Raw genomic sequence first — 22619 nt, forward strand, 5'->3', positions numbered from 1 at the left:
TGGTACCAAAAAGAAAATTTAAGTAATGAAGACTGCAATCATATTATGGTAAGGAGATAAATTTCGAATCTCATTCTCATATGAAATGATGCATTTCCCATGATATGATATGATTATCCCTGTGAGGCCAATAGTCCATCCTTTTATCCTTTCCGAAGGGCTTCTTCGTCATTATTGAGTTGATAATTGCATGGAGGTTTTTTTTTTCCTCATTATGATTGAGTTGTATGGGAGTCTCTGCAAGCACTCCCAACATGGGAAAGATGACTTGTTTATTTAGCTTTAAAAGAGATACCATGATACAATGAACCTTTAAAATAAATAAATTTCCATGATATTATATGGTCTTGAAAATGGAGTATGTTGGAGCATGGTCTTTAAAATGGGCGTGTTGAACACATCGGTCTGGAAAAAGTGCATGGAGAGCATGGTCTTTAAAATGGGCGTGTTGAACAAATCTGTCTGGAAAAAGTGCATGGAGATTTTTCTACAGCAGTATTATATGGGAATCTCGTTTAGAACTTGTGACAAGAAATGATTATTCTGTGCTGTGTAAATGTATTCAAGTCTACGTGAACCCTATCCCACTGGTGCGAGTCCAGGCCAAAGGAGTCGGAGCCGCAGCCCCGGTGGTGTGTGAGACACTATTTGAGCCCATCCACCCTTCTGTTGTTTGATTGGTCATGCACATAGTCATACGCGTGGATGATCCGAATGGTCCAGCTTATATTTGTGGAGATAGCTATGTTCCAAAAATGACTCCGATAGGTGATCCTGATTGTCCAATTGATGCCACTCAAGTGGATAGTTGAAAAAAAAAAAAGAGTAGCCGGCGGTGCACGTTGAAATGGATAATGCACGGACTGAGACGTTTGATTACGATTTTTTAACCGTGGCCCGTCCATAATAGCGTGCGAGTGATGTGAGTACATCCAGAAATTATAAGCATGCTAATGTTAGATGTGGGACTACAAGCCCAAATTCCCCTCCCATTGGGGCTTCCCTGCTCATGAATGATCAAGATTCTCCCACTGACTGACGTGTCCTTAACTACATAGCGCTTGAAAATAATGCGAAATAAGAATGATGTAGTCTCCGCTTGTGCCCGTGGCCGTGCAACATGAGAGCCAGATACATTGCTCGTCCGATGTGCCACAACCGAGGTTTCGTGTCTCACAAATAAGCTCATCAAGTGGGCCATGCGCAAGAAAAAGGGGGACGATTTAAAAAGATCAAGGGAATTGTGACAGGTAAATACCAAGTAGGCCCACCTGATGAACGGCAGAGAGGTTGGTGGCACTGAGGGATCGGGTGGCGCAGATTCTGATGACTGACGCATATACTTCACATAATAAAGTTGTTTTAAATACTTTTGCGGAATCCAATGGCAGGCACTCAGGTTTGCTGAAAACGTCAAATGCGTGTATAGACATCTGGCTCTTGTCCCCCCTTTTGATTCTAATCAATGAACTTGAAAAGACCAGACAGATGGAAGCCGAAGCCGCGTGGTCAATGGTCAGGTCCATATACACCCTTTTCGCCGGTCTGAAACTAGTATTATAATGTTGCCTTTTAAAAAAAAAATAATAATAATTTTTAATAAAAAGGTTTCTCCAGCTGAGTAGCAATCTGGACGGTTCATAATTGATATGGTTTGTTGCTCTTCAATATGTACATGTGAACCAATGGCCTTTACAAGACAACTATTTTACGCGGGGTCTATCAATATATAGAATACAGCACCGCCCATGATTGCTAAATCCCCACCTCAAATGTCCCAGTTCCAATACCTCCATATCTGACAGTGTGCCACGCGTGTGACACATTTTAGTCACGTAATACCCGTTCCTAACAGAGGCGGCTTCGGCTGATCCCTGACTGTGGGGCCCACCGTGCTGCATGTGTTGTATATCGGTTAAAAAATGAAGCAGATCCATATCTCATGTGGCACCACAGGAAAGAGTGGTGATTGAATATTAAAAAGCTTGTCGAGGGCCACAAAAGTTTTGGATCAAACTGATATATCTGTGGTCCCCTCATCCAGGTCTCTGTGACCTTATCAGCAGATTGGATGGCAAATAAATATCGTGGCATTCAAGAAGTTTTTAACGGTGGGTGCTTAATCACCACTGTTTCCTGTGTGGCAGTTCACATAATTTGCTTAATTTTTTGGGCCCATATTCTAAAATAGTCTGGAAAAAGCAGATGAATATATAACACATACATCACGGTTGGCCCACATTTAAGGATGCATTAAAGTGGAGTCCGTTCCCAACGTACATATATGGCTGGCCAAAACACTAGTTGTCTGGTAGTACAACTATGTTTACACCCAATGAGTGGACCTAGATAGGGCAAAGGACAGCTTACACGTGTGCAGAACGGTGCATGAGGAATCAGGTATGCCAACTGATATAATTGTAAAAGCACGCGGGATTAGAAAAAAAGAACATCCAAGTAGAAAAAGGTGTTTATTGCACCTCCCTCCCTCAGGTACATGACGATCATACATGCCTCCGTTAAGACCGCTGCCTACGAGCAATTGACCATCTAATCCCTGTATAGTAGGAAATTGGATCACCTACTGAGTTACTCAGTGCACTTTTATGGTACCCACACCATAAATATATGAGGTTTATCCATATTACCATCCCTTTTTCCATCACATTTTAGCCGTTGAGCCCAAAATTGAAGCATATCCAAAGCTCCAGTGAACCACACCACAGAAAACAAGGGAATAAAGATTTCCACTGTTGAAGCCTTCCTAGGGCTCATGTTTATTTGTCAGCTTGATTCGGAACTTCTGCGGCCCTTGTGAATTTTTCAATAGTAGAAGTTCAATTCACACTATTTCCTACGGTGCGGCTTGCTTGAGCCTTCAATATACTTATTTTTGGGATAAGGATCTAAAATTATTTAATAAAATGGATAGATATAGTAGATAAAATACATCAATCATGATGACTCCACGGAGTTTACTCAATACACAATTTGCAAGCTGCTTCGGAATCATAGGCGTATAGTTTTAGACTTTTGTGGGCCACTATACGTCCAACCCATTCAGCATGGTTATCCAAGTGTGGAAATGGAATACTCCAAAAATCCAGCCGATCCAACCATCATGTGGCCCGGCCTATCATGTGAATTAGGAGGTTTTTGGGTGGCTATCTTTTGTTTTCTATCACATGCCCCACCTGATGATTGGCTTTATTTGATTTTTCGAGGGTCTAAATTTTACTGTTGATGCGAATTCATATCTTCATTGTTTATTAATTATCCCGGTAGTGTTTCCAGCCAAGCAATGGTAATTTCAGTAAATCCAAAAGAGAGGAGAGGTCAGTACAACTGTCATATGGTGGCAGAGAGTAGCTGAATATATGCAAAAGAAGGAAGGAAGATTTTACAATTCCAGCTCTCAATGCCCTTAAAATTGTGATCGAGACTGGAATTTCAAACAATGCATGGATGAAAGCGACTAGTGGCAAAGGCAAAATAAATTAAAAATGCCCTTTAATATTCACACGTACGAGGAAGCGGATTGCGTGGCACACACCGAACTCGCATGTGTGTTGACGTAGCAAAGTTCCGTGGCCCTGCCATGATGTATGTGTTATATCGACACAGTCTATCTATTTTGCTATATTATTTTAAGCCATGAGCTCAAAAATGAGTCAGATCTAAACCTCAACTATACCTCAACACAATAGGTAGTGGAGACAATGACCCACGGTTGAAACCTTCCTAGGGCCTACCAAATTGTTAATTTACTATCCAACCTGTTCATAAGGTCAAACACTCCTGTATGAAAGGGAAAACACACATATCAACTTGATCCAAAACTTTTCTAGCTCCAAAAAGTTTTCAATGGTAGGCATTCAATCCACATTGCTTTCCTTGGTTTGGTCCACTTGATATTTGGATCTAGCTCACTTTTAGCCTCATTGCTTAATTAAAACAATCTCGTAAAATAGATGGACAGTGTGGATATAACACATACATCTGTGGGGCCTACAGAACTTTGCCAAGTCTTGGTCCATGTGAACAAGCCACCCATGTTGGTAGTGTGTGGCACACCACGCAATCCATTTCTCACCTACAATTGCTGTTTGGTGGTTTCAAAAGTTTAGTCATCGCATAATATTCAATAAGTGTTCACATGGACCAGTATTTCTTCACTTAGCATCTTGGACTAATTATTATTATGTTGTTTGTCAGAGCACTAAACAGAAAAAAAGGATCTTCCAGCATGTGGGTGTGCAGTTGCACATTGAAAACTTAGTGCTGAACTAATTATTATAATATTGTTTTTCAAGCGCTAAATAGTAAAAGGATTGTTCAATGCATGTGGGAGTAAAATTGCACATTGAAAATTTGACATATGTTCTAATTTTTTGAGGGTTGAATCATACCTATCCAAATAATTAGAAAACACGACACGGGCCCTACTTATATAGCAATGTTTGCTAAAAATTATGGGTGATTTATTTAAGGTACTACTTAAGATATGTAATGGCACATGTAGTGCATGCAAGGTCTTGACTATGTATGATGATGGATCAATGCGGCACATGTGTCAAGTATGTTAGTTGCCACCGGGATGTTGAATACAACATAGATGCAATGCTTGAAGACAAATAATGTTGGTGCATGTGGCACATGTGACATGTGGCATGTTTGCCATGCTTGTAGTGCTTATTTATTTATTTATTTATTTTTATGCACACCCTAGGATGGGTAATTCAACCCATGACCTTAATGTTGAAACTCTTGTAAATCTATCATTGAGCTATGAGTTAAAAGTTCTCTAGTAAGTTTATCATTGAGCTATGAGTTAGAAGTTTTATATTCGCCTTGCTTGAAGATGGATATTTGCACATGCATGCCATAACTAAAAATGATTTCTCATCCACAATAAAGAGAAGTTATCATTAATTTTCTTAGAAACTTCAAAGGCGCTGGACATTAATGGCTCCTTTAAATGCTTGCAAATGGTATGTAGTGGAATTCAAATCACATGATAAATATAATCAATGCAATATGGAATCCTTAATTGTATTGAGAATACACTAGAATCCAAAAAGTTGTGTTTGGATGATTGGAACTAGAATGCATTGGTTTTAATATCTCAAATTAGTATATCTGAAATTTGACATAATAATCTAATAAGTGCATAAAGTAGGCCCGCTTAAAAAAAAAATGACGTTTCTTATATTTGCATCTGATTAAGTTAATTAGCTCTGTAGTTAGAGGGTGGAATTGTGAATTACCTGTTTGATCAACAAGCTAATTTTTATATTTTCGTTCTGTTCAGTTTTGATTGACATTATATATATATATATGGAAAAAGGTACTATGCGCTCTACCTCACGATAAGCTCTGTGAGGTTGAGCTGTGTAGGCCCCACCGTGATGCGTGTAGACCATCAACACCGTGCATTTGATGGGTGCCCTCTAAATTATGGGATATCCCAAAAATCAGGCGTATACGGAACTTAGGTGGGCCATAACATCTAAAATCATGTGAGGGCACTGTTAAAACATATAAAAGCACTTGGTGGGGCCCACCTGAGTTTTGAATGCTGCTGAAACTTGGTCTGAACCCTCATCCAAGTGGGACACACATAATGGATGGGCTGGATTTGCAAACCACATCTCGGTGGGCCCAAAAAATGATTATGAATGTTTTAATGGTGCACGGCCCCTCCCCACTTCTGTATGTGGTGTGGCCCACGAAAGTTATGGATTGACTTGATTTTTGAGATCTAGGCCCACAATGGAATGGTGCATCTGACTGATGGAGTAGATTTTCGAAACTCATCACGGTGGGGCCTACACAGTTCGACCTCATAGGATGGACCGTGAGGTCGAGAGCATTATATATATATATATTTATTTGGGTTAGCTTGTTAATACAAGCCCCACTATCAGTATACACTCCCTGTTACTAGAGATTCCATACCAACACCCAGTCTTGAAACGATGATATCTTCACTCAGTATACCACTTGAGCTATGGATTGGTGTATTTCTAATTGACCTTATCAATGAATTGATGGTAAAATCAACATTATGAATCTACTCACGGAAGGCCATGGGAAGTTTTTAATGGTTAAGTGTTCAATCATCACTGTTTCTTGTAGTGTGGTCCACCCGAGATTTGGATCTACCTAATATTCTTGTGGTGTGGTCCACCTGAGATTTGGATATACCTAATATTTTTGTGGTGTGGTCCACCTGAGATTTGGATATACCTAATGTTTGGGATCTCCTCCTAAAATGAGCTAGAAAAACAAATGGACGTAATGGATATACAACATATAATTAAGGTGCCATGCGGTAAAGGTAACACCCACTAAAACTGTTACCTTCCAAGGTAACAACTATTCCGCGCCCTGATGCTTAAGAGTAGGCTGTCGCAGAGGAGGTGGCTGCGGAGCTTTGGAAGAGTAAGCTTGACGCATTCCATCAGCTGGCACCGTATTTGCCGTTATTAGCAATGGCCGACCTTGTAGATCTTGACGCATCAGGTCGCTACACGTCACTATGTTACTACCCAACTAGAGTATTTTCACGGTGGTCCTATCAGATGGACAGTCAGGATTCGTCGTCGGGACTGGCAATCGACAAAAGCCACCTGTCCCGTCATGGGCCAGGACACAGGTCCCGGTGCGTATATGCTTGAAGGTTATACCATGAGGGGAGCGGAAGAAATGAATTATCTTTTGAATGGCGTTGTCACCCTTCCATTGGCTACATAAATCTCGCGCGAAATGACAAAAATACATTAAGTCTATATTCCGATCATCACCCTTCCAAATCCAAACTCCATTTTAACTCACTGCATTTGCCGCTTAAATTCCCGACCGATCTTCTCCTCTTCTGTTTCGTTTCCCGCCAAATCTTCAGGTAATCAACATCCTCTTTTCTAGAAACTCATGCCTTTTGTTTACGACAGAGAAATTCAAGCATCAAAACCCTACATCGAGATTCTTCTCTTGCTTCTGATCGCGAGTTGGAAATTATAATCAATTAATGGAAATTTCAGTTCCATGTTTTGATTTTTTCTTTTTCTAGTAAGAAACGTGAAAGCAATGGAGTATCGGGGATGCTTGTTGTAACTGATGAAAGAAGGAAGGAAATGCTTCTAGCAATTCCTTGTTTCCATTTTCTTCAATTTCTGATTGGGGAGTTGAAATTGGTACCATTATACAAACATTGAGCTATTTCCATGCCTTTTTTTTTTTGCCCTGCTCTTTCTGATTGAGAACAAGGAATGATGATATTTATTCTAGTGTTTTTCCTCACCTTTAGGGGTGGTTCGGATGCCTTTTAGGCTCTGTTTGGATGCCCGTAAGTTTTTTAAACGTACAGGTTAAAGAATTATAGGTAACTTAGTTTTTGTGTTTGGATAACCTATAACTTAGTTACAAGTAATGAGTTGTATATTTACACCAACTAAAGCTTGGAGTAGGGAATTGTTAAAAAATCAGATTGACAGATAAAAAAGCTTGAATAAAAGTATTTTATTTTATTGAGCCCATGTAAATGAATACTTTGTCCGATTTTTAAGCTAAACTAATCAACATGTGGGCCATAAAAATGGGCCCATGGTTTTTGAAATGCTTGTAATGTGGAAAAAAAACCTAAGGTTGCATATCCAAGCAAAAATTTCCATTATATCACCACTATTTCATGTGGTGTGGTGTGGTCCACATGAGTTTTGGATGTTCCTAATTTTTGGGTTGATCCCCTAAAATAACAATAAGGAATGGATAGACGACATGGATATAACACAAATCATGGTGGGACCCACATAGCACCCTCATTAGCAGTCACTTTTAGCTGACTATTGTGGTTTGGTCCACCTGAGATTTAGATATGCTTCATTTTTGGATTCAAGCCCTAAAATGATTTGAAAAAAATGGATGGACGTCATGGATAAAACAAAGACAAGATGGTGGGCCTCATAGACCACCAACCATTATGCACGCCTCCCAGCCAAATAGCGTCCGTCAACAAGGAAAACAAATGAAAAAAGAAAGAAAGGGTTTTTCTTAGGGCAACCTTGCTGGAGCTCGGTGGGAGAGGGAAAAGGAGACTGAGAGAGGGAGACGTGGGAGAGGGAAGAGGAGACTGAGAGAGGGAGACAGAGACGCTGGAGGGGGAGAAGCTGTTCAATGGTTGCTTATAGCCTTCAATGGCCGCTCAAGCCTTCACTCCGTCAGAATGTAGATAGGCCTCATCAATGCAAGCTGTGATTCTTCCTAAAAATTTTAATTTCGAAAATTCCAATGGTTACCTATATCTTTAATACAAGTAACTTGAAAAATGACACGACTCCCTGTATCATTTTCACCTCATTCTCCTATAAGAAAGTTACAAGTTGAGAGAAAGTCACCTATGACTTTCCTCCCCCAAACACCAATCGCAACAATCTCACTTGTAACTTTGTTACATTTAAGAAATTTTACAGGCATCCAAATGGCCCCTTAGTTTTCAAGTTGTGACTTTCACTTGAAAGTGCTGCTCGTTTGGATGTAAGCTGTAAATCGCTTAGGGCCCACTTGTTTTACCATTTACCACAGTAAATGGTGGTAAATGGGTAATGATTACTTTTTTAATAGTTGTTTGGAGAGAGATGGAAATCACAAAGTAAATATGCCTCGAGAAATGAGATTTCATCACACGGATTGGCTACATAAAATTTGTGGGTCCCACCATGATGTATGTGTCTGATCCATGGTGTCCATCCATTTTACTAGGAGGTTTAAGCATCGATGTGGACCGACTAGCATGTGGAGCTCACCTGTCATTGCCGATCCCCTTAAAATCATTTTGATTGGATGATCCTAACCATCTGTTTAGTGGTTTGGGAAATGGATGGTAGACATTGAGTATGCAATAGAGGTCTAAGCATTGATCTAGACTGTCCATCATGTAGAGCCCACATTTTATCCATCCCTCTCAAATCGCTTTGATCGAATGAGCCTAACTATTGGATTAGTGGATTGGTAAATGGGCGGTCCATATTAAGTATACTAGAGACGTCTAATTATTGATGTGGACTGTCCATCACGTAGGGCCCACATTTGATTTCTCATCTGATGTAGAACGTTTCACAGATACGTTCCTAGCATGGTTGGGCCAAAAGAAGGCGGATCGTAAATTGACCACAACTTTTGATTTGGGTATTGTTACGGGGCACACAACCTATCAATCTTTATTGAAACGGGCCATCCGAGGTGAACTGATCCACTTTGCATCTGTCCGTTTCGTCAAAAAATGCACGCATTCAGCTCAAAAACGAATTTTTAGGAAAATATTACTATTTTTAGTAATTTTGATTTTTTTAATATTTTCCTATTTTTAGAGTTTTAGATTTTCTTCCTTTTTAGAAATAACTTGTAATTATGCTAGGACTCTTCTAGCAAAATTTTATTTGAAATTTTTATTTTTAGAAATTAGGCTTTAGAAGAGTTTTAGTAGAATTATGATTTTTATTAGAGTTAGAAATTTATTATTTTTGGTAATTACGAATTTTGAGTTTTTTTTTTTCTATATTAATGGTGTAACAGGTACATAGATACTGGACATTCATCAATAAAATTATTTTGAATATTTTAGAATTATTTATATTTTCTTTTCCTCATGGATTCGAGGTTTCTCTGTGAGGAGTCCAGAGAAGTTCCGTGGATTCGGAACAGTTATCCCCTTGAGGAAGACGATGCTCGACCTCACGTCCCTCCCTGCGTTAGTTTGGTATCAGAGCGACTATTTTCTTCGGATCTATGTCTTCTAACGACAGGTCGGGCAACAATCTCATGGACGATGCTCCATGGAATCATCTTTTAACTGCGACAGCTTTCGAAGCGGCATAACGAGAGAATCGGCAAGCCATGTAAGGGCTGCAGGCTTCCATCGATCGCATAACAGATCACATAATGGAGGCCTTAGGGCAGCTCCTTGTTCATGGTGGTGATCCACCCCCAGTGGGCATTAGAACTCATAATCGTCCTGATCGCGGGATAGTGCTAGCAATGAACCACAGGATCACTCTTGAGAAGGTGGGATCTAGCAACATGATTCCACAACATCCTGAACGAGGCATTGATTGGATCGAGAATTTAAGATGAAAGTCGATCTTCCTAGCTTTAATGGCCAACTTCACATTGAGGATTTCCTTGATTGACTTTTTAAAGTTGAGCGATTCTTTGAGTATATGGAAATCCTTGAAACAAAGAAGGTCAAACTTGTGGCCTACAAGTTGAAGGGCGGAGCTTTAGGGCCTGTTTGGATGCCTGTAAGTTCTTTTAAGTTGTAAGTGACTTACTTGTAAGTCACTTACAGGTGAAAGTTACCTACAGATAACCTGTTTGGATGTAAGTTGTAAGTCACTTACAGGTAAGTTAGTTTTTCTGTTTGGATTACAGGTAAGTTAGTTTTTCTGTTTGGATAACCTGTAAGTTACTTACAGGTAGAAAGTTGTATATTAACATCGAGCAGAGCTTAGATTGGGAAATTGTTCTAAAATGTTATAATCATATAAAAAAATATGGGATCAAATATGTTATTTTGTTAAGCCCATCAAGATGAATATTTGAGATAATTATTAAGCTAAACCAATCATCAAGTGGGCTATAAAAGTGGGCCCACGAATTCAAAATATCTATAATATGGAGTAATAACTCAATTTAAGCATTGAGAATAAACTTAAAAACATTAATAGAAAATCTAATAATTAAATTACTTGCATTCCAACTGTGCAATCTGATGTAATTTCCAGGGGCCAGCGTATCATCAATCCCACTCTATCATCAAAGTTTTTCTCAGTCTCTAATGAGGAGTTTGATGCTCAGGATCTAAGAGATTCACCAACTCTAATGTAGATCGTTAAATTACTTGCATTCCAACTGTGCAATCTAAGAGATTCACCAACACTGTGAGTACATCACAGGATCACCAACCCCAGGCCACAGTGAGACCAACCAGATAAACGATCTACACCACAAGCCATAGTCCCTGACGGTTTCATGGGATGCTGCATCACATGGTTTGTTCGGATTAGAGGCCCATGACATGTGTGAAAAAATGCGCACGTGCGCAGGTGCGTATAAGTGAATGTTTGGATGCCAGCGTGTCTTATAGAGCAACGTCAAACCACTCCCGTTTTCAAAGGAGAAAAAAAGGTTAGATGAAACCCTACCGTTTTAGGAGGAGAAGAGACGGAAGGCGGTAACTGCAGCGAGAGATTGCAGAGACGGAGAGAGATTTGGTGGGTTGGTGTGTTTCTCCCTCTTCCCCTCTTTTTAAAAATCTGATCGTTGAGCCTATAAGTCACTTACAGGGAAGTCACTTCCCACCCCCATCCGCCTGCAGTTTTTTGGTAGATTTGCCTGTAAGTGACTTACAGGTTGTAAGTTACTTATAGGTGATTTTTCTCCCCCAAACACCACCTGTAAGTGACTTCCCTGTAAGTCACTTCCCACTTACCCAACTTACAGGCATCCAAATAGGCCCTTAGCTTGGTGGGAGCAACTGCAACTTGAGCGGACGAGATGGATGAAGGCGCCAATCCGCACGTGGTCGCAGATGAAGAAGTTATTGCGCATGTGATTCCTCCCTAGCAACTACGATCAGGTATTATTCCAACAAAACCAAAATTATTGGCAGGATAACCGATCAGTATGGGGATATGTAGAGAAATCCCATTATTTGTCAGCGAGGGATGATTGCGTCGAAACGGAATTACAACATGCCACAAAATTCATCGGTGGCAAACATATGGCCCCTATGGGAATGGAGAACCAACCCAAGACTTTTAAAATGTAGGGACTGTCTCTCATAACTGAACAATTCTTTGTTAAACAATCTGAGGAAACGGGAGATATATACGCATTGGTTGAAAAGAAAAAATATGTGGAGCCTGTGAACATCCCAGAGGATTGGAACCAGTGTTGCAGGAGTTCAAGGCGGTTGTGTTCGATGAACTCTTTAATAAATTGCCTCCCATATGAGATATACAAAACCACATTGATCTTGTCTCTGGGGCAAGTCTGCCTAATTGCTCACATTATCAGAAAGAATGTGAGATCTTGAAGGCAGAAGTGAAGGAACTGATCGATACTAGTCAAATCAAGGGAAGCATGGGTACATGTACTGTATTAGCTTAAGAGCCTAATGCCAAGTACAAGAAAATGGGTAATAAACATTGGCGTCAGAAGTTATCTCAGAATTATGAGCTAAGTCCCTTGAGTAACTCGAGGACGAGTTTTTTTTTTTTTCTTCAAATGGAGGGGTCTGATGTAGAACGTGTTATAGATACGTTCCTAGCATGGTTGGGCTAAAAGGTGGACCGTAAATTGACCATAACTTTTGATCTGGGTATCGTTATGGGGCGCGCAACCTATCAATCTTTATTGAAATGGACCATCTGAGGTGAACCGACCCATAATGTGGGTCGCATCCGTCCGTTTTGTTAGCAAATGTGTACTTTTAGCTTGAAAACGATTTTTTAGGAAAATATTACTATTTTAGTAATTCCGATTTTTTTTTTAATATTTTCCTATTTTTAGAGTTTTAGATTTTCTTCCTTTTTAGAAATAACTTGTAATTATGCTAGGACTCTTCTAACAAAGTTTATTTGGAACTTTTATTTTTAGAAATTAGGCTTTAGAAGAGTTTTAGTAGAATTAGGATTTTTATTAGAATTAGAAATTTACTATTTTTGGTAATTACGAATTTTGATTTTTTTTTCCCTATATTAATGGTGTAACAGGTACATAGATATTGGACATTCATCAATAAAATTATTTCGAATATTTTAGAATTATTTATATTTTCTTTTCCTCGTGGATTCGGGGTTTCTCTGTGAGGAGTCTGGAGAAGTTCCGTGGATTCGGAACAATTATCCCCTTGAGGAAGACGGTGCTCGACCTCACGTCCTTTCCTGCATCACCATCCCTCTCAAATCCTTTGATTGGATAAGCCTAACTATTGGATTAGTGGTTTAGGAAATGGATGGTCCATATTGATTACAATAGAGAGGTACACCCATTGATGTGGATCGTCCATCATGCGAGGCCCACCTTTGATTGACCATCCCCTTGAAATCACCTTGATTGAATGATAAAACAATCTGATTAGTGGTTTAGGAAACAAATGGTCCATATTGAGGTGGTAAAACCAAAGAGGGCAATCTGCATATGTAAACGCTCTCATTGGGGGAGGTGCGATTTTTTCGTTGGCCATTTACATATGTAAATGGCTATAGATGTGAAAACATTTGCATATGTAAATCAGCACAACCAAACGTACCTAAATCCCATTTACATGTGTAAATGGGAATTAACCATTTAGATGTGTAAATGGGAATTAAACGGGATTTATGATATGCAAATAATGGAGGCGGGGGAACTTTGTTGTAAACTGCTATCTGTATTCTAATGTGACTCAAGTTCTTGCAGATCATTCCCAAGGCTTTGAACAGGGAATCCTGTAACATCAATGGAGGCATTTCTTATGTTGGTCCAAAAGAGTTCCTTCACGAAACTCCACAGCGGTTCATTGGGTCTACATGATGCAAGTATTAAGCGTACAACAACTGTTCAAAAGTGCTCTCCAGAGATCCTTAAACAGATAAGATCTGAAATCAGCCACTTTCGTGGATGTAAAATGCGAGCAGTTTGTACTACCTATCCATTTCGTATTGCTGATGTCCGTGTCTCTCAAAAGGTTTCTTTCTTTATATATCTGTTGGAAAGGAAAGAGAAGATCTTTTTAGTGAAAGTTCTTATGCTGACCTAAAGCTATCACCTTTGTGCCCTTCTGCAGATCAATTCTGTGAACCTAAATTATACCAGTGCTTCTGTTCTTGAAGATACGACTTGGCCTTCTCCTGATGATGAAATCCGGTTCTGGGAAAAAGATTTCCCTACATGGGATCCGAGTCTGCATACTCCAATTGATGTAGAAAAGGATTCTGATCCTATGTACGTTATTCATGTCACAGCTGAAATGGCACCGATTGCAAAAGTTGGTGGTCTCGGAGATGTTGTTACAGGCCTTGCCCGTGCTTGTTTATCACGTGGCCACAAAGTGGATATAATGCTCCCCTTCTATGAGTGCATTCAGAAGCAGCACATTAATGATTTACAGCTAACTGGTACATATAACTCATTTCATGATGGAAACTGGGTTCCTACTAATGCATATCGTGGAGTAGTTTCTGGCATCCCTGTGATATTCATTGATCCAAACAACAACTACTTCAAGGGGCAGTCTGTGTATGGAGGTTCCTACGATGAGCTTGAGGCATATATATTTTTCTGCCGTTCTTGCCTTGAATGGATGCAGGTCTGTGGCTTTGCTCATGTTCTTAGGTTGTTGCTTTGGTGGTATTAGATTGTCAGCCCAGCTGCAATTTTGTATCAGGTTACTGGGACACAACCAGACATCATCCACGTCCATGAGTGGCAGACTGGTGCCGTGCCTCTACTTTACTGGGACATGTATCATCATCTCTCCATTAAGGTATGAGCTTCTTTTCCTTTTGAAGTCTTATGCTTCTTGGGATCTAGTATTGTGGCTATTGTAGTGGTAGTTTCGACTTCCTAGCAAAAATTTATTTGCTGATGATACCTTGACTTTGATATTTTGGGTTGTGTAGAAACCAAGATTAGTTTTGACAATCCACAACATGGAGCATTACGGCGAGTGCAGGTGACTTGTTAAAATACCATTTCTTCTGTTGTAACCACCTATTTATCATTTAATATTTATATTTATCAATTTCATATTTTGGTATTCTATATTCTACACCAAGCGTAGTTCAAGAATTCATCTGGACTCCTCCCACTCAACCTGCTTGTTCAAAAAACTGTTCCAGAAGTTGGGCCGACTTCTAAATTGTTGCCCATAGTCCATCAACGTCTTGGTAATATAGACATTAAGCTCAACAAATTTAAATATTCTCCATGATAATTCAATACAATTTTTTTTTTTTTTTTGAAAATGAAGAAAATTTTATTGAAAAAGCAAGCAAAACAAACAGCAAAAAAGATGGGTGGCGCTGAGAAGGCGACCTGCTTACAACCCCAGAAAAATACAAATTACAATCCTTAAGCTTTGAGACTACCGTTCAACAACAAGCATTCTTTCCCAAAGAGAGACTCCTTCCATTGATTTCCTTTCATTCTTAAAACATCTAGCATTTCTTTCCCCCAAACAGCCCACTAAACTGCAAGCAAAGCCATTCTCCACAGTGACCTTTTCTTCTTCCCAAAATTAATCTCGTGCTAGCCATGCAAGAGATCATTAACCGATCTCAGGAACACCCAAAGGACTTGAAATCGTCCCAAGATATCTGCCCAAATTGACTCCACAAATGGGCACTGCACAAAGAGATGATCCACCGTCTCCTCATCATGCTTGCACAAGAGGCACATATTAGGAATCACCATGGCCCTTTTTCAAAGATCATCGATAGTGAGAACTTTCTTCTTACCAACAAGCCATCTGAAAGATGCAATTTTTGGAGGGACATTGTAATGCTAAACGAATTTGGTGTCCCTCACAAGCTCATGTCTGCCTCCTCCATGCACGAGGGAATAGAGGGACTTAACTGAAAAAGATCCCCATTTGTCAACCTTCCACAACATTTTATCTGGGACGGAGGAGATCATAGAGCAAAGATAAACACCATCCATAAGGGCCACAAATTCATTGACTTATCGAGAAGAAACCACCTACACGGAGGTTCCCAAACAACATCCCCACCAACCTAGGAGAAATAATCGGCCACCAACAAGGATGGATCCGGGGCTAACCAAAAAATTCTAGTGAAGTTGACCTTCAAGGGGGAGTTTCGTACCCAAGCATTTCCCAAAAGCAAGTAGTTTCACCATTGTCCAAAACAAAGCTAACCCCTTCCAAAAAAGCTGGATTCAGGGTGGAAACCCCTTTCCATGAGGCCGACACTCTATAGATCGAAGAGTTCTTAGTCCAACATCCTCCTTCCGAACATCCATACTTTTAATAACTTCTTTCCAAAGGGCCTCACTTTCCACCCCAAATCTCCAAAGCTATTTCATGAACAATGCTACATTCATGGATTTTAGATCCTTTCTACGTACCCCTCCATCTTCATAAGCCTTGAAAACCTCATCCCAACCTACCAAATGAAATTTCTTCTTATCCTTTGCCTCTTGCCACAAAAAATCATGCCAAAGTCTCTTAAGCCTTGCAAGCACCGGAGCCGGGCATTTGGAGAGCGACATATAATAGAGATAGAAGTTTGAAAGTGCCACTTTTATAAGAGTAATGTGGCCACTGAGGGAGAGATACTAATTCTTCCATCTAGCTAACTTCCTCTCAAATCTCTCCAGCACCTTGCCCCAGAGATAAATAGCTGGTTTTCCAACACAAAGAGGAAGACCCACGTACGAAGCTAGAAGCATCCCTGTTTCACACCTAAAAACTTCGGCTAAATGCTTCACTTCTGCCCCCTTTGTACAAACCCCAAACAATTTACTTTTAGAGATGTTAACCTTAAGGCCTGATATTGTCCACCATATCAGAGTCTTCTTTGCAAAACACGATAGTATTGTTTACAATCTAGAGATGAGATATGGTGGAGGCCATCCTCTCCACCTCGAACCCCCTAATCAAGCTTTCCTCTTGCCCCTTAGCTAGCATCCTCCCCCAATGTCTCCGCCACTGTGACAAATACGAATGGAGATGAAGGGTTCCCTTGGCGAAGGCCCCCTAGAACTTTTGAAAAACCCATTTGAGGAGCTATTTAGGAGAATCAAGAAGTGTGTTGAAGCAACACACTCGCGAATCCAACTACTCCATCTCTCCCCACATGCCATCCTCTGCAGCATGTGATCAAGAAGGCCCTAGTCAACATGGTCGTAAGCCTTCTCAATATTGAGCTTGCACATAATACCTTTCACTCCCCCCCTCGAATCAAGGCATTCATTAGCGATAAGAGCACCATCCAAGATTTTCTGGCTTGGGACGAAGCCACTCTGATTCTGTGAATTGATACTACTTGTCACACTTTGCAAACGAGGTGCCGGGACCTTAGCCAAAATTTTATATGGCCCTCTAATAAGGCTAATCGGCCTAAAGTTCTTTAATGATTTTGCACCAGAGATCTTTGGAATGATTGCTATGAAGGAGGCACGCAAATTGCTTGATAGCCAGCCCCTATTGAAAAATTCAGCCATGAAGTTCATAACATCTGCTGTGACTACCTCCAAAAAACTTGGAAGAACCCCTTGGAAAGCCATCTGGCCCCGGAGCTCTCTCCCCAACGGATCCACAACCCTTCTCACTTCTTCTTCTGACAACGGCGCTTCGATTGAATTGGCCTCTTCAACTGTGAGGCGCTTGAGAGGCAAATAATCCAATCTTGGTCTTCTCCACTCCTCCCCCGAGAGCAAATCCTTATAAACGTGGGAAATCTCTTCTGAGAGCTGATCTTTGTTTGCAATGCGGGTTCCATTAACCACCATACTACTGATTTTATTAATCCTTGTTTGCACACTAGCAATACTATGGAAGAACTTCTGTAATTTTGTCACCTTCCTTAATCCAAAGACTCCTCGAGTGTTGCCTCCATTTAATATCATCTTCCTTCATCCTATTTGCTTCAATGCATTATGGAACAAATTTTATAACTCGTACTTACAGGTGATATATGGTGATCCAGTGAAAGAGGCTTTTTTAAAAATAGACAACACATTTAGTATTTGTTTCGTGGAGACCCATTTGAGTTGGCTTAAAAGAGTTTTGCAATGCATCAATCTGTTTGTCAGTGATATTATCTATTTTTGTTGGCAGGGTTGAGCAACTAAACAAGTGTGGTCTTGATGGATCTTTATATGCAACTATTGACAAGGTGAGCTCTTTTTAGCTGCATGCTGTTAACAAAATAATACCAATCAGAATTGGCTGAAAGTTGGTTTTGTAAGTTGAGGCTAAACCTAGCCAACATCTTTACTACTATCATTAGCATCAGTCACATCAGTAACATCTCCTCAGCCTTTCTCGAGTCCTTGGTCTTGTGGTTTGGGTCGTATTCTTTTCTTGCTTTTGCGAGCTTTCTAATAAAGTGGCTGTTATCTCTAAAAAAATTCAGTAGCATCTCCTTCCATGATATATTCTGATCTGTAATCCTTCAGACCTACTTATGGTGCTGCTCCCACCTTGTTCCTAGATGCTTTTGGGTCTGCTCAGTGTTGCTTCTTCTGCTTGTAACTGCTTCTAATGACCAAGTCTTCATAAGCTGTCAAACATTATGAAATATTTCATATTTTAGGACAACACGTGCTTTGTTCTCAGTGGCCAACAAATTTTTAGGGTTCTAACTAGCTTCCTTGATAAATCCTCTAGACAAAGATGGTAGAGTTCTAATTGACTACGACTAAGCTGGAAGGTGGGGTCCTAGAAAGGGTTTGATAAGAATTCCCAACGGGTGTTCTTCTGGTCTAGTTCATATCTTACAGTCTTCTCGTAATCTTGTGTCCTCATTTCATTTTTTCTTGCAAGCTTTGTAAGTAATGGGAAATGAATATTTCACAGGAATTATTTTAGTTTCATCATTGCTCAAATCCACTGCTCTTAGTATCTACTTTTTGATGCTAGATTCATTTCAGTAATGGTTCAATATCTGTTCAGAGATGTTATAGTTTGTGAATGTAAGCTCAGCTCCGTCATAGATAAACATCCTATTTCTCATGAAGAGTGAAAGAATAAGGGCTGCCTTAGGCATTTTTGCACACTTATTGATCTTGTCTCTGCCTGGTTGAACCCTGAATCAGAGTACAGCCTGCTCTGACAAGGATTGGCTTCTACTTTCTGGGTCTCTGACTCTCTGTACCACCTGAGAAGCAGTTTTGCTCAATCAATACTATATGCTTGCTTTTGTGTCACCTCATGTAATGGGAATTTCAACCTTTTCATTGGTCATCACGTCCATTTATGCTTCTATTGAAGGGAACAAGGAAGGAGAGCAAAAAATATTTTAGGAAAAGTAAGTTTCTTTATTGGAACTAATTTTGTAGAGTCACGTCCATTTTGCTTTTTGTGATCTAATCCAACATTAGCCACCCTCTTGCTAGCTGACTGCAGCTTTTACCCATCGCTATGTTTGCTTATTTGATTGTTGTATGAAAAATTCATCCTTGACAATGGCTACTTATTCGGTTGTCAGTATGAAAATTCGTTCTTGCTGTCTGCTTATCTTTTTGGACAAAATAATGGAGGATAATGATGTCTATTGCCTCAGATGCATCCAAAATTTGTTCTTTAATTAAATTTATCAGCAGTTTCTGAACTAAGGAAGCAGAAAATACCTCTAGATGAATACATTTTTTTTATTAGAAGAAATAACATGCCTTCCCTCAAAGAATATGTATGCTTCAGTCAATTAGAAATTTGTATGGAACTACGCATTTTGACATGTAAATTTTTTTTTTTGGGGGTAAAGATGCGGTAACATATTTATTTTATTTGTTGTTTATGAAATTTCTCCACTCCTTCCTTTATGCTTTTCTTCAGGTGCCATTTTCTATTCACCTCATGTGCATAAATCTATAGGTGGATTGTATTCTTTATAATTATTATTTTTTACATGGTATTAGATTTCTCTTGATCTCAACATTGTAAATTTGCCCATTATAGGCAGTTGATGATCGGACAATTGGCCATAATCCTGAGAGATTGAGCTTATTGAAAGGTGGAATTGTATACAGCAACGCTGTGGTGTAAGTGGCTTTTGAGACTTATGGATGATATGGCTTCTTCTCTTTCATGCTTACTTGGGGAATTTAACACAAGTGATTGTAGTATTTTGGTTAAGATGCAACACATAATTGAACACCACCATGATTGGACATTGCTGCTTGTAAACATTAAATGGATACTGCGATTGGAGCCATTTATTTATGAGTGTTGCTGAGTTGGACACCAGGCAGTTTATTGCAACAATGATATATGAATCAACAGGACATGTTTAGCAATATCAGCTTCTGGATCAAAAACTGTGCTTTGGGATTTTCTGGACACAATGTCATGTTTTTGCGCTATGACTTCAATACCTAATCAATTTTCAGACACTCACCGTCCTTTATTTTGCATCATAGCAAACTTTAATGTATTGCCATTTTTATGTCATTGAATCTTTCTCTGGAGGCTTGGTTTCTAGTCGAACTTTCATGACAATGGTGCTCATATGTCATAGAAACTCACTTTTGAAGACCATGTTTCTCAGGGGAAAAAAAACAAAACCATAGAGAGCATTTTTATCTTAATTATCATTTTCATTCATGGAGAGCATTTTTATCTTAATTATCATTTTCATTCGTCACTGTCAAATGCTTGATTTCTTTTTTATTTTATTTTATTTTCAGGACAGTCTCTCCAACATATCTTAAGGAAACCCTGTGCTCCGGCTGGCTTGCAAGCACTCTAATAAGAAATAATGACAAGTAAGAAATTCTAATTCTTCTACTTATTTATCTATCCTATTGATAAATTCGTATCAGAATTCATGTTTTATTATTATGCAGAGTATTTTGATTCAAAATCTAAGCATAACTATTCAATGATAAGAAATTTTGATTCATTTTCTTTTTTTTGAAAGATGAGAAAATTTATTAAGAGAGCCAAAGTGACACAGCTACAGAAACAGGGAGACAAAAACAGAAAAAAGAGAGCTAAGACCAAAAAGAAAAAATAGAAAAAGAAAAGAAAAGAATTACAGATGCCCCAACCCAAGACAAACCCAACTCAATTTTGATTCAAATCTATGCATAACCATTCAATGAATTATTACTAACAAGAAATTCTTTTTAATATTCTGTCATGTAAATTTGTCCCCATTTGCATGAGAAAAAAAACATATTACAGTTGGGAATTCGGAAAGTGTTTCCAAGTCATGACACTTGTTATGGTACCACCACATACTGTGCAAACCACTAAACAATTCACATGCTGATTGTGTAAGAGCATTTCAGCTACTTGTTAAAAAAGAAGAAGCTGAATGTCAATAAGAAGAAACATTTTTTAAATGTTATCTTTTAAGAAACCGTTTGACATGTTCTTACAAAAAAAGCTTTAAAACAATTGTAAACAGAAATAATGCCTGAAATAAAGGGTGAGTTCAAAGGAATTGTGCCTGTCCAACTCCACAGCTTCTTTATTGGCACTTGTAATAAATCTATGAGATAAACTTTAGATTCAACAGTCGCTTTTACTTTGAGGAATTGTCTTGGTTGTTGAAACTTGAATGGCTAAGTCACTGAGAACAAATTTTTTTTATTGGTTCAACTTGACATATGAATTTTAGCACTATATGCTAACAGATGCTACTGCTACAGGTGTAAGCTTTTGTTATCCTGTTTCTGAAGAATTACTGTATACTGATGCATTCCATATGTGAATAGTTCCCTGTCGTGCAAATTTCATACAAGTGGGACCATGGTTTACTAAACCGGACTGTTGACCTGAGGACCTCACTGTGGATGGGGGTGGGGATGCCCAAAAACCTTCCAGATGGATGTTCTCATTGGATCCAATCTTTGGGCCTGTACTGTTGCTATTTTATCCCCTTAACTGTAGGCCACTTACCAAAGGATTAAGTCCTACAAATTTGGAAGATTTTTACAGCATCCCAAGTCCCCACCCATGGTGGGTCCTAGTAGATCAGTGATATGGATCGCCAGATTATGAGATGTTGGTGTTGTGCCCAGGAAAACCAATGTTATTGGACCTCAGTTTTATGATATAATGCATTTCATTGTTCTTAATTAATTCTTCTGGAACTTGTTTTGTGTGGGTTTTGAGAGGCATCACCCCCGAATTCCTTGGGCACTCGAGATTGGACACATTGGCTTGATAGCCAAGGGATGGTTTTGTGCATGGATCTCATTTTCCTGGCCATGACCATACAGGTTCCAGAGCATACCTATGTTATGATTGGATGATCATTCCATGTGAGAGGATTGGCTTGGTGTCAGGATGGATAATCATAACCCACCGAGACCGACTTGGTGTTAGATTGCCTCCTTCCCTACCCCACATGAGCGTGTAAGTGAACCATCGATGGTTCCTTGGATTGGGCCTTCGGTCACTTGCATTGGCATGAATCTCTTACAAGCATCAAAATTGGGATACCCATGATGCCCAAACTTGAATATGCATGTGGTTGCACTAGCTCCGTCAAGTCCCCATGACCTGAGGATGTGCGGATGGAGAGGCCCTGATTAATCATGCTTTGGCTCTCCTTCCGAGGCTTCTACATAGCCACTAAAAGTGAGTGTATCTGGGTTTCTTCATCAGGGTCCTCAAAGTACGCACGATCCAACAAGGGATCCACTGTCTTCCCGGAACATGAATATCATATGAATAGGTGGGCGATCTGATGGTTTGGATAGTCCATCAAGTGTTTAAATGGCTTGCCAGCACCTATAAGGTTTTTAATTGGTTAACAAAAAAATTTCAACCGTTGATTTTCGTTTCCGACCGTGGATTTGTATTAAATCACATTTAATGGATATCCAATGGTTGAGATCTAAGATGATCTATACCTTGGGTGGCATGAGAATTGCCCAGAATG

General features: G+C 39.5%; 1 protein-coding gene across 6 annotated transcripts in view; it reads left to right on the forward strand.

Annotated features, from left to right (window-relative positions):
• Positions 1-6635: 6635 nt before the first annotated feature.
• LOC131217650 (probable starch synthase 4, chloroplastic/amyloplastic) overlaps positions 6636-22619 on the forward strand; it is a 31294-nt gene continuing 15310 nt past the window's right edge. The window contains exons 1-9 of one of the 6 annotated variants that reach the window (XM_058212589.1): positions 6640-6904; positions 7073-7196; positions 13462-13729; positions 13829-14350; positions 14429-14527; positions 14664-14716; positions 17843-17900; positions 19685-19767; positions 20413-20490. In XM_058212589.1, coding sequence (XP_058068572.1) covers positions 13502-13729; positions 13829-14350; positions 14429-14527; positions 14664-14716; positions 17843-17900; positions 19685-19767; positions 20413-20490 — 1121 coding nt within the window. In that variant the 5' untranslated portion in view covers positions 6640-6904; positions 7073-7196; positions 13462-13501. Of the gene's footprint in view, positions 6905-7061; positions 7197-13461; positions 13730-13828; positions 14351-14428; positions 14528-14663; positions 14717-17842; positions 17901-19684; positions 19768-20412; positions 20491-22619 lie in introns of those variants that run through there. The other 5 variants (XM_058212592.1, XM_058212591.1, XM_058212588.1 and 2 more) reach the window with 5 other exon arrangements.

Source organism: Magnolia sinica, chromosome 10, assembly GCF_029962835.1.
Source record: "Magnolia sinica isolate HGM2019 chromosome 10, MsV1, whole genome shotgun sequence".
In the NCBI taxonomy this organism is placed as follows: domain Eukaryota; kingdom Viridiplantae; phylum Streptophyta; class Magnoliopsida; order Magnoliales; family Magnoliaceae; genus Magnolia; species Magnolia sinica.